The sequence below is a fragment of the Hyalella azteca genome, unplaced genomic scaffold (genome assembly GCF_000764305.2).
Source record: "Hyalella azteca isolate HAZT.00-mixed unplaced genomic scaffold, Hazt_2.0.2 contig7978, whole genome shotgun sequence".
NCBI classification, from domain to species: Eukaryota; Metazoa; Arthropoda; class Malacostraca; order Amphipoda; family Hyalellidae; genus Hyalella; species Hyalella azteca.
The window spans coordinates 18,082-45,275 of record NW_025938085.1 but is presented as its reverse complement, the minus strand read 5'-3'; the positions used below and the strand labels follow the sequence as shown (position 1 = coordinate 45,275).

At 38.3% G+C, this 27,194-nt stretch overlaps 2 protein-coding genes across 3 annotated transcripts; both read right to left on the bottom strand.

Moving 5' to 3' along the window:
- Positions 1-2,811: 2,811 nt before the first annotated feature.
- LOC108665541 (alpha,alpha-trehalose-phosphate synthase [UDP-forming]) lies at positions 2,812-10,990 on the bottom strand. The gene is made up of 4 exons (XM_018152306.2): positions 10,681-10,990; positions 7,497-7,653; positions 6,518-6,643; positions 2,812-5,523 (listed from the first exon to the last, which is right to left on the bottom strand). Exons 1-4 carry the CDS (start codon positions 10,773-10,775, stop codon positions 3,439-3,441), a joined length of 2,463 nt encoding a protein of 820 aa, XP_018007795.1. The 5' UTR covers positions 10,776-10,990; the 3' UTR covers positions 2,812-3,438.
- Positions 10,991-16,148: 5,158 nt separating this feature from the next.
- LOC108665540 (alpha,alpha-trehalose-phosphate synthase [UDP-forming]-like) lies at positions 16,149-21,586 on the bottom strand. 2 transcript variants are annotated; one of them, XM_018152304.2, is made up of 4 exons: positions 21,182-21,586; positions 20,429-20,585; positions 19,654-19,779; positions 16,149-19,509 (listed from the first exon to the last, which is right to left on the bottom strand). In XM_018152304.2, exons 1-4 carry the CDS (start codon positions 21,277-21,279, stop codon positions 17,407-17,409), a joined length of 2,484 nt encoding a protein of 827 aa, XP_018007793.1. In that variant the 5' UTR covers positions 21,280-21,586; the 3' UTR covers positions 16,149-17,406. The 2 variants fall into 2 exon arrangements, with proteins under 2 accessions (XP_018007793.1, XP_018007794.1); XM_018152305.2 differs by lacking the exon at positions 21,182-21,586 and having other exon boundaries at positions 20,421-20,458.
- Between the last annotated feature and the right edge of the window lie 5,608 nt (positions 21,587-27,194).

Here is a 27,194-nt window from a genome sequence, read left to right as displayed (position 1 = left end):
CTTTTTATAAGCAATTGAGAATGTTTCAAAACCTTTGCATCGCAATATTTCCTTTTTCCAAGAACAAATTTGAAGCCGGAAAAGTTGTCCTCTATAATAATTTCCTGGTGACTTGTGTGATAGGTACTTCATCAATTCTTTCGATAAAAAACAAATTATAACCAAACATACTCGAACGGAGTTAGCTAACCATTTAATTTTTTCTCGCCAGCCTGCAGCCTAAAACTGGTCTTCGTGCGTAATAAACAGGCTATTGGGTAGCCAATGCACGCCCCAGCACCCAAGTTGCATCTCGCCAGTCTTTGGCATGCACTGCGCGTTCAAGATTATCAGAAGAGTAGAATCCCCACATGTATACATTCCTTCATATCCTAAGCTTGAAATACGACTGGCATGTCTTGCCTTCAATATCAGTGAATGCATGTCGATGCTCTGAATGCAAGATTGCTCTAGGGACTCAATACCGTAAGTTTCACCTTGACACGTACACAAAATAGATGCAGATTAAGGCGGTGCATCAAGAGACGAGCTAATTTCTCATGCATTGCGCTCGTTCATCGGCTACTATACTATATAATTTTTCATGTGTTCAAAGTAAAAAAATAATAATTAGCGATTATTAACTGAATCTGTGATAGGTCATTTGTAATTTGTTATAGCAGAGTAGGCATTAAAAACGTAAGTCTCGATTGTGCCAAGTCTGTGTCCGAATAATGTAACAACATTTATATGAAAGAATTCCCTCTGCTGTACATAGACCAGGTAATTGGGCCTTCGAGCTATCAAGCTGGCATGTTAGAGGAGAAAAAAATGGCAGGACCGGACCTAAGCAGAGTCCATCCCATGACTTTGGAGGGTTGACCGTCCGGGTTGAGCTAGCAACCTCAGACAGTAAACAACGGATTAAGTTTCTAATTAAATCACTAATCCGCACATTTTCTTAGACTCCGGCATACTTTCTAAAACGTTTTTACTCTAGAAGTTTTCGTCAAGTTTTAACTAATTGCCAGACGTTACTCAAAAAAATTCTGTAAACTAAAATTTCATTATTTAAAATATTTACATCACTTCCGAGTCAACTCAACTTCGACACAATTTAAATGATCCATCCATCTTTTTTATGTGAAAAAATTGGCGAATTGAATAATTTTGTATGATTTTATAAAGATATTTACACATTAAACGAAACAGCAATCACAGCAAGAAAGCGCACAACATGCGCGTGTGTTGTGCCCATGCAGTGTGGCCTTGTAATATATAGGGGCTGCTGGGAAGCAGTGTGGTGGCAGAGTGGACGTACTCCAAGGTTAATCTCAACGATCGTTTACTTTATGCGAGCACTTATTTGTAAGTCTTCATGATAGAAATTTAGTTGTGTAAAAGTTTTTAACTTTTTTTCGTTTTCTGTATAGCTGTGGCACTGCATTGACTTCATAGACAACGATATGACTCCGAAAAGCTCTGTAAACTTAAATGTTCAACTTCGTGCAGCGAAGAAGTATATATACTTGATCATTGATGTGAAGAAGAACGTGATAAAGCACTAATCCTGAAGATTCTTGTCCTATGAATTCTGCACCCGTTCTTGCTTCTGGCCGGCAAGACACTCTGAGATTTTCCGCTTTGAAATAAAAATTATTGAAAATCTATATAATTCTGATTATTTGAACCGATTTAAGATACCAATGACGATTTAAATGACATTTAAAAGTTATAATATTAGCTTTGAAGGTTATTTAGAGATTCTAATGACATTTTAATGAAATATAGACACGATTAAAGTTTAACTATAATATCAATCACATTGAAATGACGACATTTAAATACAAAAGAGGATATTACGCATTCGTAGTTAATTAAATTTAATGTTTCAATTCAAACAATGACAAAGTGCATGCGAGGGTCATTCATTGCCAAGTTAAGTGAAATAACATTCACACAAATTATGTCTAAATTTTATTCGCCACCAAAATAAATAATTGTTTTGGACAACATTGCCAGAGAAAAGCTAAGATGGCCACTTCCCTAATAAGCGCACAAGTTTTTGCTGTGCCAACTTGCCCTCAGCAACAGCGATCGGGATCACAGAGATGGCAACGACCTTCTCAGTGATAAACAAGTCTTTAAGCATCGTGTGCTGGTGAAACTCTTCGCATGCGGCTCGGGTTCTTTGGGCATCCACACTAGTCTCGGAAGCGTCGATCATCTGAATTTTCTTTTATCAAACCAACTTTTTTCGGAATTCGATAAGCAAGTTATGCATTGTAGTGTCTGTCGACTTCGAAACTGGAAACCTCAATTATATAGGCTTACTAAACCTCGTGAACTTTCGGCAGTAAACAGTGACGTAATCGACCACAATATGGCTGCCTGATATTTGCAGACACCATTTAAGGCTTTGGGATGTCAGCGCTGAAACCACACGTTCCTCGTTAAATATTTTTCCACTTCCTTATCCAATGCTTTCTTCACAAGCGAGATTAATAAGATACGAAAAATAAAATGTAATGTCGCACTTATTTTTGCAACTACAGAAGGTTGGTCCGCTTAGAGCTGAAGAAATTTTAACAAAGGAAATCTCGCGCGGGGGTTGTGATTTTCCTCAAGTAACCCGACGAAAGATTTGATGTGTAAAGTAGCTGCTGAAATTAATAAGCAATAGCACAGTAAGTTTGCTAAGGCATTTCATCCTCACAAATTGAACTCTTATCATATTTACGATATAAAAAAACCAAATGACCACAGCTGCATTTATTAAATTTGAAACAATCCCTAAAGAATAGTAAATGGAGGGAACAAAGATGAATAGAGGACGTTCGAAAAGTTTACTTCATCTATAAAGCATATAAAGACCCGCGACATTGGCAACGATCATTCGTGGATACATTCTATAAAATAACTGTTTCTGATAAATATATACGGCCCTAGCACCTACTCTACCTACGTGCCACGGCCACGCAGCCCATTCACTTCAACTTATCCTTTATACGATAAATTGTTATAATAATAACAATAATCATTGGAATTAAACATACAAATTTTACGATACAATTTTTTTTATAATCTACCACGCAAAATTTTTCAATTTCAAAGTTAAAATAATTGGAAAGAAATTTTTTCATCCGCTGCAACGATAATTTCCCTCAGTTTGAAGGCTCTAATTATTTACGAAGGAATATGATAATCAATGCACCTCTACAGACAAATATTCTGATAGTACACATCTAAAAAATGCAGGTCCAAATCTAAATTCAGGTCGCATGAGGGGCACAGCCGTTTGTACTACTCGATTGACTTGGGTTGACAATCACGCATATAATGTACACCCACTATGAACTAACAGTTATCCACCCACATCAACTATGAATTCATTCGGCATCAGTTATTCGACACGCAAACAGTCACCAAAAGAAATAGTTGCGATTCGTCACGTTCGTTTTACGCAGTTAGGCTCGCACCGTTGACAACAGACTTCACAGTAATCATTTGATTGAAGTCGTCGTCGCTCATCGTCATGCTTGTGACCATTTCCTCGACAGCTTGCCCGTTCCGGCTAGATTTTCTTGTAGGTGATCCTGCCGGAGATTTGCTTACGGAATTAGTTCGTCCGAGAGTTTTGGACTCTTCTAGAGAACGGGCTCCCAGTCGCTGCTCGATCCACTTCAGCATTGTAAAAACTGCATCGGTGGAGGGCAGCCTGTGATTGGCTACAGTTTTTACATTTTTCGATGCAGTGACACGGAATGAAATAGCCATGCCTTGCAAAGCCTTCATTGCATCCTCGTCTGTTCTGTCATCGCCAGCAAAAATGACGGAAATCCTGCTCAGCCAGTCAACACCGAAAAGTGTTCGCAAGATGTAGATGGCAGCCCGACCCTTGTTCCAAGGTACAGGTGGACGAGCCTCAAGCGCACGATGTGAGTGGTACGCTTCAATTCCTGCAGTGTCGAAACATTCCTCGGCTTTGGAAATTATTTCTGCTTCGAGAGCATTAGGAACCTCCCTGTAATGGAACGTGACTCCTGTGCCTTTCTCTTCGAGCCAGGCGCCATCGGTGCACACTGGTTTCAACATTTCTCGAAGCTTGGCCAATTTTTCTTCATATTCGTGTGGAACGGGATGTACGAACATGGTGCCATCGGGGTGTTTAATTTTGAGACCATGATTACCAGCGTAGGTAAGTCCCTCAATGCCAACCATTTGCTTGACATTTTCCAAAGACCGCCCGGAAATAATGGCTATCTTGACGTCCGGCATATTTGCGAGCCTCATAAGTACCTTCTTCGTTTCAGGGGGTATAACAGCCAAGTCTGGGTGAGGAGCGATGGGGGCAAGAGTGCCATCGTAATCAAGTAAGAGTGCTAGCCTGGAGGACTCCGTAACGTAATTTTCTAGGAAAGTGCTGAAATCATCTTCCCTGAGAGGACTCAGTCTCCCCGAAGTGTTTTTGCAATCACAGTTCACACTCTCCAAAAAAGACTCAAGCCAGTAGTTGACGTCTTTTTCGCGCTCACGCTTCTTCAAAAGTGACATCCTGAGCTCACGCTCTTCTTTCGGCATTGTGATCGCACGGTTGATGGTGTCGGCGTAGAGCTCAGTTTCGTATGGGTTCACCTGAAGTGCCTCAGCCATAGAGCTCCCAGCACCTGCAAACGGAGATAGAACCAAGACGCCTGGTTCTTTGGTCTGACATGCGACAAATTCTTTGGCCACAAGATTCATCCCATCGCGAAGCGGCGCAACCAAAGCAACCGAGGAATCGCGATAGAAAGCAGCCAGCTGTTCTTGAGAGATGCATCCGTAGATGTAACGTATTGGAGACCAATTGGCAGTCGAAAAACGACCATTTAGTTTACCAATTTCCATGTCCAGCTCTTCTTTTAATTCTTGATACTCCTTCACATCTGTACGAGAAGGTACAGCTACTTGAATAAATACGACCTTTTCAATTTGTTCAGGATGCTTCTCCAAAAATCGTTCGAAAGCTTTGATTCTGTGGACAAGCCCCTTTGTGTAATCTAACCGGTCGACTCCGAGCAAGATTTGCTCTTCGGGGTTATTTTTGACCACAGCTGGGGCTACTTGGGCCAACGACTGGAACCTCTCATACGGAATACTAATGGGGAGTGGATGGACTGTCACTAGACGCGCGTTGTGTTTGATGAGCATTTTCTGTCGATCAGTTCGGCACCCTAGTCTCCTTTGACAACAGTCAAGGAAATTGAAACAGTAATCTTCAAGATGAAAGCCAATCGAGTCAGCTCCAAGAATGTTCTGCAAAAGTTCATCGTCCCATGGGAAGAGCCGCATCATATCCCAAGAGGGGAACGGTATGTGCAGGAAGAATGCAAGCTTTACTTGGATCCCTTCGGCCTCGCAGCCATTCCTGATGAAGTTCGCGGCGCACATGAGCTGGTAGTCGTGGATCCAGACGAGCGGCACAGCGTCCGGCTGCTCCGCATGAATCTTCTTAACGGCATCAACAGCGCGAGCAGCGAACTCTTTGTTCGCAGTCAAATACGCCTGCAAGATTTAATTATTTTAGTGATTCGGAAAAAGAATCTATTATTGAATAAATTAAATACAATAATGTATTCGAAATTTGACCAACTTGCTATGTTGTGACCCGCACGGCAGGTATTGCTTGCATGTTGTGACATGCAAGCAAGCAAAATAATTTATTTTGTATTTTTTACATCATTTTCTCGGCTCAGGCTCTGCAGCTGACATGATATTTATTATTTATCTAAAAATCAAGCAACACTATATAAGGTGTCAAGAAGAAAATATATAATCAGTACACAGAACGCTGACTCCATTGACCTTGAGCAGCCACTGGTCTTAGAAAAATAGTATTTGTCAAGTTGTTTTTTAGGACCCTTTTATCACGTACGCAGTTTCAACGACCGAGGCGGTGAGTATACAAATGCGATAAGGAACGTGGCCATAACATAAATTACTAAATTCGGCTTCAACTAATAATGTATACACATATAAAGCCGTAAAAATTAATGATCCACGAAACATTAGCAGGTATCAAATTCAAGATATAAAAACAATCAAATGACTGTGCGCACCAGAAAATCGTACAGTATTAGTATCTATAAGGGCCGTTCGAATTCATTAAATGTATTAGAGATGATGAGATATCACACGAAGAATAATGAAACATTAATACTGTCATTTTATTGGTCGTTCTGACGCTCCTTGCAGCAGCGAAAACTACAAACGAGCTGCGTGTAATTAATTGATGTCAGGTATGTTCTACAAGGTGTAAATCAATATACGAATAAAATCAGCTCGTTATTTTAACTTCGATTACTTCACATGTTTTACACTCGTGTTTAAATCATGAGAAATCCCTGTCATCGAAATTTGAAGACGTTTTTATAGTATTAAGTAGGACACATTTAAACATACTCCCCTGCATTCCACATTTTCATTAGACGAATTTTCCATCAGGCATCAACTCAACAAGAAATAAATAAAAGCGTGAGGAGCTTCATCAAGAATTCACCTGCCATTTGTCGGACTGGAAGAGAGCGCGGTCAGGCATCGAGTGGAACAAAGGCCAGAAGCAGGCGTTGCAGCAGCCGTTGTAGTAATCGTCGAACAGCTGACGAGGAAGCATCACCGGAATCACCTGCAGTCAACAAGAAAAACTTATTTTCAGAAGAAAAACTTGTTTTCAGAAACACCAACAATTGTTTTTATAACGCTCTATCAGCACGCGTTATCATTTCTACTGAGAAGTTAAGTCAACTTTAATCCTGATTCTGATGTCAACTCTAAAGATATGAGAAGAAAAACAATCGTTGCAAAATTACATTACCGATACGTAAACGAATTAGAATATTAATTTAAGTGGTATTAATTATAAAATGTACGTATTCATTCGTGTCAGGAGAAACCATAAACAGAATAATTAATATTCATTGACCTGCCAATGGAACATTAATTCGGTTTTTTGTCAAAAATGGTTTTCCTTGAACACAATAACCATAAATACACACATATATACTTGTACATAAAATTAAAAAATCTCTTCCTCGCTGAATTGCATCAATACCTATATACTTTCCACACTTTTTTCGATTCGACAAGCCGAGGTGATAAGCAGTACGGAAATCAAGAAGAAAAGACAAATTTAAAAATCATGGACTTAGTGTTCGATCAAATGGCCACACTATTAGCTATCAAGAGTGGGCAAAGCATTCCCAGGCGATACACGATCATCAATTTTTCGTAATATTGAGACAAAAATACTCTTTGAATCGTAAATCTAAATTTTTCACAAGGTAAAATAAATAATCTAAAGCAATACAAGTATACTAAAAAACAATGGAGCACTTAGCCTGATAAATCGTAACAAAAGTGAAATTTGTGAAGGCAAATTGTTATCAGGCCACATCAAGTTCAAGTTACAAAAAAAAAAAACATCACTTCGGTGAAAGGAAAGTTCAGAATTCCTAAGAGTAGTTTCCGTCAGAACACACCTGTTCGCTTTTGAGTCCAGCGGTGGGGCTTTTGTCGTCGGGGCTGGACTCGGGGATGTACTCGAGGTTGTCCTCCTTGTGGAGGCCAGGCCAGCCCACCCACAGTCCTCTAGTCTCCACCACCACCGGTGCCACTGCCGTCACCAACCCACCAGCACTGCAACCATGCATTTCAGATTAGTGGTGATCAGAATTCATAAGTATTTTAGCCTTGTTCTCGGTCGACAGGTTCGCCAATCATGAAATTAATAGAGTAAAACTAACTAACTAACCGAACTAAAATTTCATTTATTGATATCATTAGTTATTTATAAAGAATCTAAGTAAAAGGTGTTAAATATAACCCGGTGTTGAAGGTGAGGGAGAGGTTTAAATTTACTAGTCATGTTCATTTCTTGATCGAATGATATTTAAATAATGATTTCTTCATCGAGGTCATCGTTATCAAACGCCATATAGAACAAAATAACGATTCAACTCAAAATGAATTTGAAATGCAAATTCTACGACGTGTCAATTATTCCAAAATCAACAAAAACGTTTGCTTAAACGACAACCATGATTTTTTCAATCACAATTGGTTTTCCAGCAAACACATTTCAGAACTAAAGTATAAACAGCTGTGATTTCAGAATAGTGGAATGAACTCCGCTTAATTAAAAGAATTAAAACCTTTTAATTAAGGCGGGGAATTTTGTTGTATCCTGATCTCTCTTAAGCCCGAACCCTTATCGTAGTTAAACTCAATTTTACCCGATATAATCACTCGTATTAAGTTGTGAGATAGTGGAAGAGAACTACGGGCTAATCATGAAATAAAAAACAAGATAAAGCGTGAAGCTAATTTTATTTATACGTGACTACAGCAATGTTGATAAGGGGTTCGCATCATTATTTTCTCCATAAAAACCAGACATGTCCGGCTAGTCTGAATTCAATTTATTCGAAACAAATCTGTAACGAACTAATCCTAATAACCAAATTCGTGGCACCCTAACGCCAGTAAAAGCCTGATCCCCTAAAGTAGGTTATAAGTATGTCGACATCGACGGCACCTGCGCCAAATATTCAGACCAATAATGTCATTCCATCATTCAAATAATATACGAGCGACTTCGTTCCTCGAGAAGTGGGGCGGTGGCTATTTCGGTCTTACTGATTCGGCGTCCCGAATTATGGCACTCTGGCTCCTTGCCAGAGTTTATCACTAACAGCCCACGTGGACAAGACGTGCTCTCGTGCTAATTATCTTATTCCTACCTGGAGAGTGAAATCGACGAGCTTGGAAAAGGCTTGAAATTAATTTCGCACGATAAATTTCAATCACGCAAATGAGCCATTCTACACTTTTTGGGCTATAGTATTTTCTAGCTTTCTCTTGCAATCGCTGCCATTCAGGAAACGTACTACTCAGTACTGGCATTGACGTCATCTCGTTAGTTTATCAAGTTAGAATAAGTAAATGATTCATAACACCACATTTCTCTCTTCTAGGCTGTCCAAGTTACCTCAACGTTTGTAACTAATCACTAACGTGACCCTGATTATTGCCGATTCGACAAATAGTTTGAATAATCTCTGCACATGCACCGATCAGTAGGTAGATGCGCGTGCGCCCGTCGGTAATGCCGCTGCCCATCGATTTCACGCGACCTCTCAGTAGCCGTGCAAGAGAGTACGCGATTCAACTGAATCAATGCGAGGATTTGAGTATGAGAAACTGGGTCGACCCGATGCTTAGAAATGATGTGAAGGCACTAGCTGATTGCTGTCTGATAAGAATGCCCGCTACAGTTCATAGAATCAATAGCCAAGTAGCAGTTTAGCGTCTGGAGGCATCGCGCACCTGTTGACACCGTCGATCGAAGTCACTCTCTGATCACGTGACCTTAGTGATACGGAAATGGTGAAGTACACGACCACATATAAACAAAACATGAAGTGAAATAAAGACAAATAATGATAGTGTTGATTTATTATTGTGATACCACATACTAAGAATTGTAGTTTTGTAAGGTTTGAACGGCAAGGGAAAAATACCCCTCACGACGTTGCATAGCAAGCCGGTCTCCAAAGTATCTCTTGACATCGTTATTAATTAACACACGTTTCAAATAAGATGGAATAGACTACACTGATTGGCCTTAAATAATTGCATAAAACCCGTGCATGCAAATGCAATACTATCGAGAATTGTGGACCGCAATTGCGCCAGTCGACGAACTATAGGTACCATAGCAAAAATTCAGCGTGGAATATGGGTAGTAATAATTTACTCTAGACGCCTCGTACTGGATTGGATGACCTGAAACTGTGCCTTTTCCTTACAACTGCACTGGTTATTTTTTATTTTTGTTTATGGAGCAAGCAAGGCACTACCCTGCAAGCTAGATCTTGTCATTATTTATTATATCTACCACATATCCTAGAATGTCACGGTGTCACCCGTCAGTAAATAACGTCGTAACTCACTCAGAAATAACAAAACGTCAATTAATTAAACGTTAACCTAAACTTAGCTTCAAAATCCTGTCAATAAGAACTACAATGAAAAACAGTACGTTTTTCATATTGATATGGTAATGGTCTAAATCTAAAACCACCAATTGATAGTCATAGCCTATTTGATGAAAACGAGTTGCATAAAATTTAATTTAAATCAGCTTCTTTTTTAGTTTTTGAAGCATTTTTCTAGCAACCAAATTTAGCAAGCTCATACAGACTACTACCAATTGCCATTAGACGGTGGTCCGACTCTGAACTGAAAAAAATTATTGCTAACATGAGCAAACTTTCGTTCGTTCAGGAACTTGATTTGCTACGGATTTTATCAAGAATCGTCAGCTAACTACCGTACGTACTACGTAATTGAACATGATTATGATGATATAAATAAACTAAGTCTAATGTAATGGAACGTAGAACGGTGACTTGAATCATGAATGTGCTTTAAATTGGACTAGGCAGTTGGCACATTATAGATGTCAAAATTCTAGGCACATCGAAGACGTAATACAGGCCATCTCACCTCTACCTTTTTCAATAAAAAAAGGTCAATAGCGCAGGGCCATAGTTTTTGCCTAGGCTATCGGCTTTAAATTACGTTCTCGTGCATGCCGGCTAACTCTCTCGTGCACTCTCACCGCGTGGCAACAAGGAGCAAGGACCCAAGTACCTGACTCACCATTGCTTGCGCACCAAAACTCCATTTTCATCTTTTTTGACAATAAAGGGCAGTCGGTTAGCAACCACAACCATAGGAGATGAAGATTGCACCATTGTGACGGTTTAACTTTAGTTTATACTCTGAGATTTCTGAAAAATATCTAATTACAATGCACTTTCATATAAATGTTCGTTAAAAAAATACAAATAACCATGATAAATTCAGCAGAATTGAAAATTCTATTGAAACTTTGTAGGCTAATCACCAGTACTCAAACAAGCAATGAAAATTTTCCGATCGTTGCGTTCCGCCCTCTTCCACTCGCTTCTCAGTCGCAACTGACGCAGATGACACATACGCGATCTTTTATATAGCTTCCGATACCTTGCCAACGCTACCCTACACCTAGATATATGAAACATGAATAAATTCTTATTTTAAAAATTGTTATTCAATACTGATAATGAATTACACGTTATGCTTCTTGTTTATTACTCTTATTGTTCGTCATTTTCCAAAAAATCAGCAGAAACGCTGCTTTGAGAAGATATTGTAGTGGAAATTTCCACAGACTTCGCGACTACAGTTGGCGTTCGGTTACTGAAGCTGAAGAGTAGAAACGACCGAATCGACACTTCGAACTCACCTGCAAATTTACCAGCGGACTCAAACGAAAAACGCAACTTTGGGGCAACTGAACAGCTCATAAATTCTTCAATTCTGATCAAATATGCATGTGCTGAAATGAAACGCCAAGCCAAGAAGAATATCGCATGAAGCATCACAAGCTAGGTTTGCAGGGACGTTTATGCTCGCTTCATACATAAGCTGTTGACTTTTATTTACATTAACGTCATTCAATGCCTTTTTCAGTTGCGGGTTCGCCGGAACCAAGTTTATTAACTGAGTGATCGAATAAATACATGACTATGGTAACTTCCAATTCATTAGATTTTGCAAAGAAAACAAAGCAAACCGCTGAATAATTAATTTAGATTTTAAAGGTATACTACGCATCGGTTTGCATGTGTTTACGATGATAAGCATGCAGGAAAAAATGCCCGATATTATTAGTTAACATTTAGCTTAAAATTATACACATAGACATCCATGTCATAGAATAACGCCTTATCTCTTATCGCCCTGATTATTTCTTATTCGGTTTAAATAATTAACTGATTTATTACTTTAGGTTTTAATTAGTAATTTACTTGGCATTAATTAAATTACTGTCAAGCCCTAGAAAATCCTGTAAGAGAACTTGCTTCGATTCGATTCCAACAAACAGGGTTATCGAAATTTGACTCACACATCAATTACAAACGATAACATCACAAAGTAAAGACGAATATACTGATTTAAAAAGCGGTTTCAAATCATGTAGTTCCAGTCATTTACAAGTCCTCGAGCTAAATAATACGGAATAAAATTATAGTTAGTTGAATAAAAGAAGTTTGGTCTTGTCTTTAAGGCTGCCTCAAGTTAACTCTTAATTGTTAGTAAGTTTTGCTATTAAATTGACAGTTTCAAACCCATTCCCGTAACTATCGATGCTAAATTGTTCCTCAAACTTTTTATTTTAGTTACTTTGCAACTATGAATGAAATTTCAGGATATTTATGATCTGAAATCGTCACTTGTACGTCTCGGTTATATTCACGCTCAGGCTGATATTGCTCTAAAAACATTAATAGCTTTAGATATAACACCAGCTTTAAATCGAAAACAAAATCTATTTCTCGGAATAATTATAAAATCCCCAAAGAAAAAAGTTGGCGTTCTAATCGTTCAAATCTAATTTAAAGTTCTGACTGGTCTTCATATTTGAGGCGATGTTTAGTCACCGCGAGCTAAGCTTCAAATCTCAATGGGATCGAAAATGAAGTTAAAGACCACATAAGCTCTAATATTTGCTTCTTCTTTTCGTGGAAACCGGCCGTTAAGCTCTCGTTAATATTGAGACGTCACTAGTCTTGTTAACTTCTATATGATGTTCACTAAGCCCTTTAAATTTCTAACAAAAAAACAGCTCCTGGACGTTTTGGTTCAGTCATAAACTAATTGGCTTAGAATGATTGACCGAATTTACACGTTTTCTGGCAAAAATAATTTTGATTGCGAACGTACTTTCAAATAACGTTAATATCTTAATTAAAATTATAATTAAGAAGCGTTAAGTGAATGAAGTCGTGCAACTTAGCAATAGTTTAGTGATAGAAGTGCTGCACACAATCGGGAAGGCTTATAGCTGAACCTACATTTTCAAAGGTATGCTTCCATCGGCATTTGAGAAGCTTGTCATGAATTTTAAAAAGCATGAATGTTTTACGGATTACCGGAAAATTTGTGGTCAGGTAAAGAGGTTAAAATTGCATTCAGCCGAATGTGATTTAAGATTGAATAAATTTAATGAATATAAATAAATAAACAAATTTCTTGAACATATTTCAATATAAAGGTATAAAATATGTATTTGTGACTGCGTAATAAAACATAATTTTTCCTCCTTTTTATTGCGTTAACATAGCATCTCCTTTTTCTATGTTCCCAAATGCACTACCGCCTTCCATTTTAGGAATTCGCCAGCGCTCCTTTTTTCACTCAAAATCCTACTTATCTCTTTCTCTTTTTTCTTTTGTCTTTCTTCTTTCTGTTCTAACTTGTCGCAATTTAGCCGCTGGCGCGTCGTAACCGCTGCGCTTCACGTGTCGAGCGCGTGATGGCGCAGTGCGTGGTGAAGGCTGCAGGACCAATACAATAATTTCTTTCCTTCTACTCATAATACTAATGCATCCGACTCTTTATTTCCTTTCTTTTCTTCAAGATCCTGTAATATTGGGATCTTTCTCGGGGTTTAAGTACATTCGTTTGCTTTAATGTAGCCCTCCATCATGTCCGGTATGCGTCATTATTCGTGGAGTAAAATTAGAAGTGATATACGTGTGACCGGCGGCGTATTATATGTATGTATAATAACCTTCAACGTCATGACATCACTGTCATAGATAACACATACCCTTCTTTCCTGCTGGTGTGTAGGTTTTCCGACGCTAGTATCATGGTCATCATCATATAACATTAAAATATATTGATATTTTTTTTAACTAAATAATTTTATCATTATTTTATAAAATATATGGGTAGGTAACCGGGGTAACTATATATATGGGTAGGATCGGGGTAACTCCGATCGGCCATGAGTGAGCTTTGCAACTATATTGACTGCCCAGAAGCTCTGCAGTGCATCAGAAGCAGGTTTCGTACGTGCCGCTTTTGCTACTCTTAGGCGCATTTTTTTGTATCGTTAAATAAATACGAAAAGTCTTTTTATTATCATAAAAAATTACTTTGATTTTAATAATTTTCTGATACGTTTATGCGTACAATTTAAAAAAAAAGTGGAAACAAGAGACATATGCCTGTCAGAGCAAAATGTTCATTTTCTGTGACTATCTCAACCAGTGACGTCTCATAGTTGCCTATGTTGAGAACAATGACGACACGACGCGATCACGTCGCTGGCTCGTGGCATGAAACGCGATTACTTCTGATTTTTTCTGGACCATTTTTTCCCGTTTTGTTTCTTCTCTAGGAACGTCATGCAAGTAAAGAAAGTGGGAACCGTACACACAGACTCCTTTATCTTGAACTGTTTTTTTAATTGAATAAAACACTGTTGATGTTTTACTGGAATAAAAATATAGATATAAAGCCATAACATGCAAGTCTGTTACCGTGCATCAAGAGCAGTCATTTGTAGTGATGTATTTCACAATTATTATTTCGCAATCGAAACTACTTATACAAAGTTTACATTTAGATTAATGATATAATGAACAAAATAGGTTCCGTTCGGAATGACAAATTTATTGAATGAATGACAAGTAGAGGCTAAAGAAACAAAATCTATTAGATCAAAGTAATATAAGGTATTACGTATCTCATTAGTCATAATTATTTACCTATATTAAATGATGGCTTCTTATACATTTGATGAGCTATCAGACTTCGTTGCTTCCCAATTTTTCTTTCTCATCATCTGCACAAACTGTTTAATGATCCTCTAACGTACGTCACGTCATTAAATTCGTATATACTTTTCAGAAACATGGCCTCAAATTAAGAGAATTTGAGCTCTCTGCCTTTTCGTCATGAAACCGTTTTTCATTGACAAATTACAATTAATTATTAATCTTGTTAAATATGAAAACACTAACCAGTGGGCGACTTAGCTTATCGCAGCAACCCACTTGACTGATTAGATAACAATTGCTTAAATTTTGTTATATGCATCATATTAGGAACTTCATACTAGAGAACGACGTTCCTTAATTTGATGTCATTTGATGTTAGGTTGACAATGAGACATGCATGAACTAGTTTTGGTTTAAAATCGTTATCATAAAACGGAAATGAATCAGCAAGTGGAATGAAACCGTATGAGGAGTGAGCATTCATACGTAATAGGTATGCATGATACGAGCTTGAGCTCGTGATGCAGTGAATTAATCCATGCTACAATATTTTTTATGTACGTACGACTTAATACTTGCTGAGGATACAAATTTAATTTGTTATCACGAAATGTTAATGAATTCGCTAAAATATGTCTTTTATTATTTTTAATTAAACTTCCTCCGCGGTCGAGCGTCAAGTGTGAGAGAGTGACATGATGTTCTTATCAGATGTTTACTCCTCATATCTTCTTGCATCAAGGTTCTGTAGCATCAGTGTTTCAGTGACTGAAATTGCTGATCAGTTATGCAAGAGTTTTCGCAACATGGCCTGCAAATTTTTTCCGAAACCTGCCACCAACATTTCGTTCGTCTGATATCAAACTAGCAGCAAATGCTATAATGATGCTCAACGGCGCTGGCCTTCACTCTTTATAAATAAATACTCCCGATATACCGAGATCTGAACGCTACGCTGTTTGTTTGCTAAGGCTCTTGGTGTGAACTGAAGAACTGCCCTGTCACCGTCAGCTTCCCTGTTGATTCAATTTATTTTTAAAACTTCGTGATGACTGAATAAACTAGCTAACTGAAAATGTACTCGTACAACGCGATTTCGTACAGAATTCAAAAAGTTCAGTCGAGATGGGTCACCTTGCTCACAAACACGATATATATAATATTGTGTTAAGTAATATTTATATGCCAATTAATCCAACCAAAAACCACCCAACTGAAATTGTCGTACATGGGCACTAAATTTCTATTTTTTTTACACGCCCGTAATGTGAAGATGCTTTACGTGAACCATATAGTATTCTAGTTAATAGCTAGATTAGTACAAGGAAAATAATGATCAAATGAAGAAGCTTTGCTTCTAAAATGAACAATTTTATCAGATATTATAAAATTTTAATTCACTCTGAAAAGTGCAGGTAACACAGGTGCCATTCGATGATTTTTGAACGAAAATTTTTACTTAACAGCAGATTGGAGAGAACATTTTCTAACAAGAAGTATTATTTATACGTAAAAACAATAAATATTCTTCTTCATGCAACAATCAGTTAAGATCTGAATCTCTTCAGTAATTTAAACTTCATAAGAACACGACATACGTACAGGGCAAGTAAGGTTTTCCGAGGTACATTACCACGGACTTAAAATGCTTCACAATATGAGACCCACTTTATTTAAATCAGCTCGGAATCAAGGATAATAGGCAATACTTTATTGAATATTGCAATGCACAGCCGTAGGATTTAAAATAGCAAAAATCACGTATCCAAAATTTAAGGATTTAAAATAGCAAAAATCACGTATCCAAAATTCAAGGATTTAAAACAGCAAAAATCACGCATTCGCTTGCATTTTTTCAATAAAGAAGGCTAATTATCGATAACTCTAATAAGAATCGCATCTACTAATAAGAAAAACCATAGTGCATTTCAGTTTATTATCCAACTGCTAACTAAAATCAGATGGATTCTGGAACGCTAAGCAAATTGTGTTCGATATAATTCGAAAACAATGGCGCTTTAATTTTTCGTTTAATTATCTAATAACCAATTAAAATATTGAAATTAACTAAAACTAGAATCAGAAAAGGGAACAAAAAAGCACTATCTACGCACAACTCTAATGCAAACTAAATTGGGTACTATAATGAGGATATCCAAAAAGTACTGGCTCGACACAGGCTGAATTCCAACAAAATTAAAGTCGAATGTTCTTCGATTGTCCTTTTGCACAATATTTTTCAAAAAATTGTATCGACTATTAGGTAATTTTTATCTTTACTAGAATTAAAAGTTTCAACATGAAAACAATACACAATTTCATCCCACAACACAAACCCCTAGAAAATATGTCGCCAAAATTTGAATTGAAAGAAAGTGAAGTGACAACTGGTCAAGTATTTCTCTATTAGGATAACTAAATGATAAAAATGGAAAAATTTTCTGCTTCAAAACTTAACGGCGATTTGTCGGTGAAATGTTTTTGCTGTATAACTTAGAAATGGAAATGTACACAAGATAATTTACTAAAACATTTAGTTTTCGATCTGGACTCCCAACACAAAATCTATGAACTGCGTCTCATCTGTGCCAGCTTCTTCGATCGTTTTACACTGAACTTAAATATTGTGCCAATAAACAGAGCAAATTATAATGATATTTATACGACATATATATCACATAAATATATATTTTATGATATACTGTTTTAAAATGAAATAGAACCAAAATTGTTCTCGCAACGCAACAGCATTCGAGGTTGAAATTAGGCATTATTCTTTGAGCGAAATTTCGGCATTCGCTGGCGATGCCAAGCCAGAGGCCTTAGGCGAAACCATTGGTTCGTCACTCATTGTCATGGTTAGAATGATGTCCTCGCTCACTGACGGGACTCGTTGAGGGACTCTTGACGAGGTACTTCCCGGAGACTGGTTCAGTGAGCTGTTAGGCAGAACGGGTTTGCTTGCATCGAAAGGACGGGCACTGAATCGTCTCTCGATCCACTTCAACATCGTTAGAACTGAATCTGTGGACGGCAGTCGATGGTTTGCCACGGTTTTAACATTCTTGGATGCAGTTACACGGAATGAGATTGCCATGCCTTGCAAGGCTTTCATGGCATCTTCATCCGTTTTATCATCTCCGGCAAATATGACTGAGATCCTGTCACTCCAGTCCACACCAAACAGGCTACATAGAATTCGTATCGCTGCGCGGCCTTTGTCCCAAAGAACTGGAGGGCGAGCTTCGAAGGCCTTGTGCGAAGGATGCGGCTCAATCCCTGCACTCACGAAGCATTCTTCCGCCTTAGCAATTATTTCGGCTGCCAAATCGTCGGGTACTTCTCTGTAGTGGAATGTCATTCCAATATCTTTATCCTCCAACCAAGCTCCATGCTTGCAGACTGGTTTCAGCAATTCGCGAAGTTTGTCTAACTTTTCATTGAATTCGTGGGGCACAGGATGAACGAATTGCGAGCCATCAGGATGGCGGATCTGAAAGCCGTGATTACCAGCATATGTCAGCCCCTCGATTCCCACCATCTTCATAACGTTCTCCAAAGACCGTCCTGAAATGATGGCTATGTAGACATCAGGCATGTTGGCGAGTCTCACAAGCACCTTTTTTGTTTCAGCCGGCAGGACTGCTAGATCCGGATTTGGTGCAATGGGAGCCAAAGTTCCATCGTAATCGAGCAACAAGGCCAACTTCGAAGTTTCCGTAACATAGTGATCCAGAAACGAATTAAAATCGTCTTCCCGTAGAGGGCTCAACTTTCCAGATGGAATTTCATCAGTGTTGGCATAACAATTTACGCTTTTGAAGAACGATTCTAGCCAATAGTTCACGTCTTTTTCTCTGACCTGTCGCCGTAGGCGGAACATTCTCATTTCACGTTCTTCTTTGGGCATTGTAATAGCACGGTGAATTGTTTCTGCATAGAGCTCAGTTTCGTAAGGGTTCACTTGGAGTGCTTCAGTCATGTCAATGCCAGCTCCAGCAAATGGCGACAGTACCAAGACGCCAGGTTCCTTGGTTTGGCAAGCGACGAATTCCTTGGCCACTAAGCTCATGCCATCGCGGAGCGGTGCCACCAGAGCCACAGACGAATCCCGGTAAAAAGCTGCCAATTGTTCTTGAGAAACATATGCACAAATATAGCGGATGGGAGACCAGTTGGCTGTAGAAAAACAACCGTTGAGTTTTCCAATTTCTGTGTCCAATTCATCTTTTAGATCCCGATACACTTTCATGTCTGTCCTAGACGGGACCACAACCTGAATGAGGACAACTTTTTCTCGATGCTCAGGATGATTCTTCAATAGCCGTTCGAAAGCTTTCAGTCTATGAACGAGGCCCTTGGTGTAGTCAAGCTGGTCGATACCTAGCATGATTAGTTCCTCAGGATTGTTCTTGACCACAGCGGGCGCAGATTCCGCAAGAGCTTGGAAACGCTCGTACGGAATGCTGATGGGCAAAGCACGAACTGAAACGGTTCGGTTGTTGTGCTCAACGAGCATCCTTGCCCGATCAGTTCTGCATCCCAGTCTTCTTTGACAGCAGTCAATGAAGTTGAAGCAATAATCTTCAATATGGAAACCAATGAAGTCAGCACAAAGAATGTTTTGTAGAAGTTCATCATCCCAGGGGAAAAGTCTCATTATATCCCACGAAGGAAATGGTATGTGCAGGAAGAAAGCAATTTTTACTTTTATTTTCTCAGCATCACATATATTACGGATGAAATTCGCTACGCACATCATTTGATAGCCATGAATCCAAACCAGAGGAACGGAATTTGGTTGCCTCTCCAGGGATGTTTTCACGGCGTTTACCGCCTGGATTGCGAACTGCTTGTTGACAGCCAAGTACGCCTGGAAAAATACAAATACAAATTTCAGGACGGTAACATTAAGGGCTGATAAAATTAATTTGAATTATTATTCATTCTCCCCATTTACAATATTACATGAAGCCAGTGCGTCGCTGACGACGATAGTTTACAGAGCGAACTTTACCTGCCACTTTTCCGACCGGAAAAGTGCCCTGTCGGGCATGGAGTGGAAAAGCGGCCAGAAGCACGAATGGCAACAACCGTTGTAGAAATCATCGAATAATTGGTGCGGCAAGATCACCGGAACCACCTTGAATGGAAAAGTAATACCTTATTAGATGCGAATGCAAAACAAGAACTAATTTCTTAAAATTGCTTTGAAATAACTAAACTTTTCAGCGTGCAAAACAAGTACCTATCAGACGCAATTTTTATAAAATCATTTTTTTTTTTTGTTAGTTTCTAATTAGCTCAACAGGTTAGGTCCTGAAAACGCTATAGGTACAAGTTCATTAAAATTTCTTCAAGTTTGACAAGATTACCGATTAATTATTTTATTCACAATATTACAAATGAATTATTAACATCAAACTTAAAATAGATGCGCTGCATGAGCTTGCTTAGCTCAATTACTAAATTAATATGATCAGACACATTTCAAAGTAACTAATCCTATAGCGCTGACATTAAGGTAAGATAATTACAAACGAGGGATTAAAATCTACAGCAGGAGCTGGAGCCCCGATAACTGAACTTAAAATAGTTTCTGGTTGACTTACATAGCGTCTACTTCACAAACTTGACTTCTCAATTGATCGAACAGATCGTTCAATGATTTACGATTCAGGGTAAAATGGCATGAATGAAAATATCGGCCCGTTCAGATGATAGATTCCGTAATTAATATATTATAGAACTCTTCAGGACTTGATGTGCAAGGCAATGACTAACAAAGGAACCTGTTCAGTTTTTAGGCCTGCAGAAGGAGAGTCGTCGTCAGGGCTGGGCTCAGGGATGGGGCCAGGTTTGTCCTCCTCGTATATGCCGGGCCAGCCAACCCACAACCCGCCTGTCTCAACCACAGCCGGCGCCACGGCGGTCACTAACCCACTTGGACTGCCAAGGGGAAGAACAACATTCGCTGGTCAAAGAGTTCGCTTTGAAAAGAGGCCTAATTTTTAAATTGTCATTGTTGCATGCAAACCAACAAACGTCCTGACAAAAACAAGGAATCTTGTGCCAAATTTTCATGAACGTAAATCGTAAAACATAAATGGCCAAAACTTTTCGCAGACAGCGTAACGCTGCTCGAGACGATGTTTTGGTTAAAAGAGGTGTATGTTCGTCGGAAATTTTTCGCATTAATAGAGAATATTCGCCTTCTAATCAACAACAAAAAAGATTTGTTTACAGCGGATTAATTCATGTAGCGATTAGAAGCTTCACACATTTCTACTACGATGAGCACTTCATACTATTTCATCGTCTAACGCAGGAGTCTTCAAATTTTTTTCACCAAGGGCCAAGAGCAACTCTAACAAATTATAGGGGGGAAATATTTACCTTAAAGAGATATAAATCTTCATAAATCTCTTCACATTAAAGACATTATTTTTGCATAGTGCGACGCATGTAAGATAGAATAGACATTCATTACTAAAAAATCGAACGTTGATACAGTCGCCAGACGCGGCAATGTAAATTTAACTCACCATTGCTTTCGAACTCGATTGCCTTTCGCATCTTCTACGACGACGAATGGCAGGCTGTTGGCGACCACCACAAGAGGTGATGTTGATTGAAGCACCATTGCACACTGCCAGACTACAGAGCACTCTCAGTTATTCAGTTGTCCTTCACTTTGAACGACCTATCATATCAAGCTGTTTACAATTGCCACAAAAACAAGGTTAGCACGGAGCGGAATACTATCTTATTTTGGATTAGCAATGAAAGCCGCACTTTTTAAACCATTGGCTGCACTAAAGAGAATTCTTAGAGCTAACCTCTACGCAGCTAACTACACCGCCCCTCAAGCTCTTTTCTTGGCATCTACTGACTCGGAGCTACCAACAGCGCATGCCTCGAGTTGCCGGCCATGGCTCTCCGGTGCAGATTGGGTTAGAATGCGCACTGCAATGTAGCTGTCTGACAGCAGGGTGTGCGTGATTCTGCCGAACTATATTTGTTTTACAGGAATCGAAATACTGATTTAATCTGTAACGTATGTGGACTAGTATTGCATTTTATTAGTTATCTATTTATCATCTTAGCTTTTATTGCAACTTCTTCTTCAAATCCCTGCAATAAATATGAGCTTCAGTAAAATAATTCCTATGATCTGCAAACAACTTTGCCACATAATAAACTATTAACCATTTGCATGACATTTACTTATCCAAATAGCTTGAGAATCTCATGTTTCAGTTCGGGCCACAGTTTTTTTCGCTTCTCATAAATTGTCGCCCTCGCTACTTGAACGTATGCTTTGACCTCATGTCACTGCTGACCTTCACGTTGACTTTCCGCAGCTTCGAATTTCTCGAAAATCAGTCTCACGGCTTATCTTTAATTTCAATCTCACAGAAAATTTGATTCTCTTTTTATCACTCTAAAGCATTTTTCAGTCGTTGACATAAGCATAATGCGATTATTCGTGATCGCACGGCGCACTTTCTGAAATTGCTAATTCGTGTAATCCCTGATATTTGTATCGATTACCAACAATTTCGCGCGCAATAATTCGAGTAACATTTCATGTAACTGACAGTAGTCTCTCCCACGCAATATTTTATCTCTGATCAATTATGTATAGGCTGCGTGCTCCTGAATACTCACGTGTCGCAAGAATCAATATGTCAGCCACCGTGAATGTGTCGCCGATGGAGTAGCATCAGTAGCATTTTAATTAACTCAATGCCAAAATAATAAGTGCATTGAGTGAGTTCCCTGCATGAACTTGACCGTAAACGCTGGGACAACTGAGTCTGTCCCAGCGTTGAATAACTCAATAACTCAACAACTCAATAACTTAATAACTCAATAACTTAATAACTCAATAACTCAATAACTCAATAACTTAATAACTCAATAACTTAATAACTCAATAACTCAATAATAACTCAATAACACAATAACTCAATAACTCAATAATAACTGTCCCATTCAACATTTTTCTGTCAGAAGAAATAAACAAATACAACATTTGTTACATGCTTTAGAGTTACTATTGTCATTTTTATAAGTATGTAGATCATTTCGAAGTTCAGCTTGAATATTAATGTACGTGCGAGTGAACTGAACCCACCAACGGCAGGTGTTCGTAAATAGCGAAGTAGTAGCAGCATAAACGTGAGCTGCAGACGTCATGACTTTTGACTTGGATTGAGGAGTCAGTGGGTTGTTTTTTTTTCGGACCGCCTAGCCCTAGAGGCCTAGACAGTTGTAACTTTCCACTCTATATGGCAGCGATCTGCTACTGGTCTTGCGTCGCATTTTTGGTATCGAGATATTCTTCCATAGAAATCCAGTTATCGGCATTAATTAACTCATGCACTGCCAACGCCTGAGGTGCATCACATTCACTTCGGTAAAATTCATGGTTAATCTATGAATCTTACTCAGGTAGTATATATCGTTCTAGAGTTAGTACAATACTCGTTTGATGTTCCTCAATTTTCATCACAATGCTTACTTCATTTTCATTAGCAAATACTAAATAATTTTCACAGAAAAGAGCGTAAAACTATCAATCATCGCATTTACTTGAATACTTAGATTAGGGTTTAGATGAATGTACGTGATAAAAAACTTAACCTCTGTCGTAGATAAGTAGGAGCACAGACAAGACTAATCATATCAGCATTCCTTATCTTCATCACTCAAAAATTGCAACGTGTGAGATCGTTCTGTAAGATCAAGCACAATATAAGATATTATTAGCAAATTGTTTTAAATCTTCAGTCACTAGACCCCTTCACAATCAATTCAAATCAACTCCGAAGAATGATTATACGAGCTCACGCTTGCGAATTCTTGCAGAAAATTTACGACAATCCCTTTCCACCAGCTTTACCTTAATTTGATGGGTTCTTCAAGAATATCAATACGTATTAAACCATAATCATGGTTCTTTTTGTCAATGAAATTACGATTTTCATTTGCAAAATCAAAATTCTTTGCACAATACGAGTTGCAAGAGGGCGCAAAACTGTACTTGGGAATATATTGTGTTTATTGTGACAGCATAAGATTAATGTGGCGCACAATCACTAGAAACTTATAGGAATCTCACATTTCCACAATATTAATGCAATGCGTTGTAGCAGGTTGGATAAAATTGTTCCAGTGTCCGTAATATATTACCTAAACGAAATATGTCTAAGCATGACTAAGTTTAATATGTGTATAAAAGAAGAGAAATGTACAATAAAGGCGCATACTCGCCAAGGACGCCTACCACCGTACCACGCCAGTATGGCTCACCTCTATAAGTAGCCCATATTATCGGATTCTTAGCCAAGACGGCTCGAATAAAGTGAACCTGGGCTGTTCCCACTAACGCACTGTAAATAATTGCCCTCAGCTTCTAGACACTCTCAATTAAGATCAGTAAAAATGTTCCCTTAGCAGCAAAATCAACAAGCGTCTTGTTTGTGCATTCAAGCCTGTGCTCTCTGCCAAGATGCCCAACAATACAAATTGGTAATCCTCGCAAAAAATATCTAGAAAAAAATTTACAATTGTGTGACACGTGCTCCACTGAAATATAGTATAAAAATATAAAATTTAATAGAAATTTCTTCATGTTCACCGCTTAAAGGCAATTTTTTATCACGTATTTTACGTATGTTTACGCGGATTAACACAGCTCAGTCGTGTAATCTGTTATGTGTGAATGATAAATGTTTGTTTGTTCGAAGCCTGGCGCAAGAACTTTATGAAGGGACTATTCGGTCGAGTGAGTATCCATGATACTTCGGTAAATTACATATAGGCATAAAATTCGCTACAATCGAAACATTGAAAAGTGTGGAACATTGAAAGGTACGAGTAAGAATAGATTAAAAAATCAAAATGGGCCGCTAAATTTGGTAATTATGAATTTCATTCATAAATTAAGCAGCAATGTTTCCGGTGCGTATAAAAATAAAAATTTACATGGTTATTTTAAGCTAATTATGTTTTGAAATGTCAATTTGTTTTTTATCGGTCTTTTATTTCGAAATTATTAACTGCATTTGAGAAGACGTCATGATTCGTTATGACGGGATTCAGGATAACGGGAAACGGGATGATAGGATTTGAAATAACGGATTATCAATTCCAGGAAAGGTCGTGATAATAAACTAGTTGAATAATTTTCTGCAAAACAAAATGAATACTGAAAAAGTTATGTTCAATTTATCTTGGCCGTCCTCATTTAAATTTACTTAGTACACTTATGAGGTTACTTCTCAAAAACAAGACGATTTTGTGAACTTTATTTCGTACAATTGCTTACGATGCGACCTAGGATGGCTAGGAATAAAGGAAGCTAAACAGGCTAAGATTAAAGCCCGATTAAAATGATTACACATAATACGCCTTCACCGGTTGAAAACCTGAGGCAACGCATTAGTATCGTCATTAATTCCCCGGAGTTCTTTCCAAGGCCAAGAAAGGCCAAGTGAGGATATGCAACTTTGTGACAAATTCACGGCCGGACCCGCGGCCGGTCTCACGTGCCGCGTCACGGCCGCCGGACCAAAAACATAGAAAAAACATAGCCAATCAACGAAAACCTCGCAGGTTAGGTCCAGTTAGGAGCAGGTTCCATTAAAAACACAAAAAACCTAGAAAAACTCATAAAAACACTAAGAAAACCTTTCGGCCGCGAGACCGGCCGCGGGTCCGGCCGTAAATTTGTCCAAGACCTCAACTTTGTCATTACTATTTTTTCAACTTGCTCACAGTATGAGGAAAAAACAAGAAGAAATTTCATGTCTGAACAATATTATTATTGTGCTAGCGCATTCAAAGGTTGTGAGATAATATAATGTGAGAAATATTAATGGTAATGTAAGATATTTATAATCCTGGCTATGACCTGATTAAGAACACCTCATTTTAACCGGATCTGCCAAATTCGATCATGGCCCATCAAAGAATAATATACAATGTTAGGCTATAAATTGTCTGCGCGTTTTTGCAGAGATTCCAGTTTTCCGGAATACTTTAAAGCGTTGATGATTGATCTGTAAATGTAAATATCAAGCACTCCGCCAACGACTGATGACACAGTCACACTGCTAAACACTGCTGTTGCGGTAGTTTTCTAGACTAATGTAAACAATGGCTGGCTACGAAAAGTTAGAAAAAATTGGAGAAGGTATGTATGTTTCAAAGTTAGAAAAGTGAAGAGTTTTTGATGGAAAACCTGTTGAAGTTGCTGATTTCTAATAAGTCTAAAAATTAAAAAAGTTCTAAACTTCTAACCAAGTCGGCAACTGGCAACTTGGCAAGTAGTACATGTACCAACGGCAACAGCCAACTTAGTCAGTACCTACTCAGTCTTGACTCATGGGTACAATCTGTACAAATTTATATCAATTGAGTGATCATTTTATAGGTGGAGATGATTATGAATCTTGGAAATTGTTTTTGGAATGATCAGTGGCTGAGAATGAACCAAGCTGCAAGAGTGAATATGAGATCAGATAGGGTAAACGTGGTATATTCCGACATTGTAGGTAATTCCGTCACCTCTCCAGCTTTTCCTTTATATTAAGCTTTGTTTTAGTTCCATGCGTTTGTTGATGGTTGAAATGGTGACGTCATGCATTTGCGAGTCAAAATACTGCCAAAACACTAGGTCTTGGCCATCTAGTGCAGGATGGAATTCTAATTTTGGACGTTCATATATTATTTCGATCCACCAAGACCACTTTTTCTACCCAACATCGTTATTTGAGGCAAAAAGTGAACTTCTTAAAGGCATAAAATACATAGGCTAACTTGCTCAGTTTCTATAAAGTACCTAACCACTTGGAAGTTTTATGCCTGCACCTTTCACTCAACAATTAAACTTAGACTTATATAAAGTATTAGTTAGTTAAAAATTTGTCTCTTAAGTTGACCGCAATGAACTAAACTTCATTATGTAATCATTAGGCAGGGTTTTCCATCATGCTCGGACACTAAACATGCAATTCAGAGTTCAGACGATCAGAACTACATGTGAGCTATCGTGCTACTGAATTGAATACCTAGCGGGATGATTCCCGCTAGGTATTCAATCTAGCGGGATGATCAATGAACTAACATCAATCTAGCGGGATGATCAATGAACTAACATTGATCATCCAGAGTCAAACAATCACTCATAACAGAGTCGAACTAATCACTCATATACTTAGTGCAAGAGAATGAATAATTATGTTGTTTCTAATCAAATGAACCAAACCTTTTTCTCTTTCTGATCTAACGAACGAAAACTTCTGATCAAACAAACGAAAACAAACTTTTGAAGATAATTCAGAAATTTTAACGTCTATTGAATTCTAATACGGATCATTAATTTTAGCATCGTATTTCCAAAAATCAAGTATTGCATTTCTTTTAATTGAAAAACATTCTTTTACATCGAAAACATGGTGTGACGAATTCGCCGCACAGAAAATAAAAGCTTCTACCGAGAGTAATTACATGTTTAGAGTCTAGGCCGCAAGTGTGACAGTTAGCGTC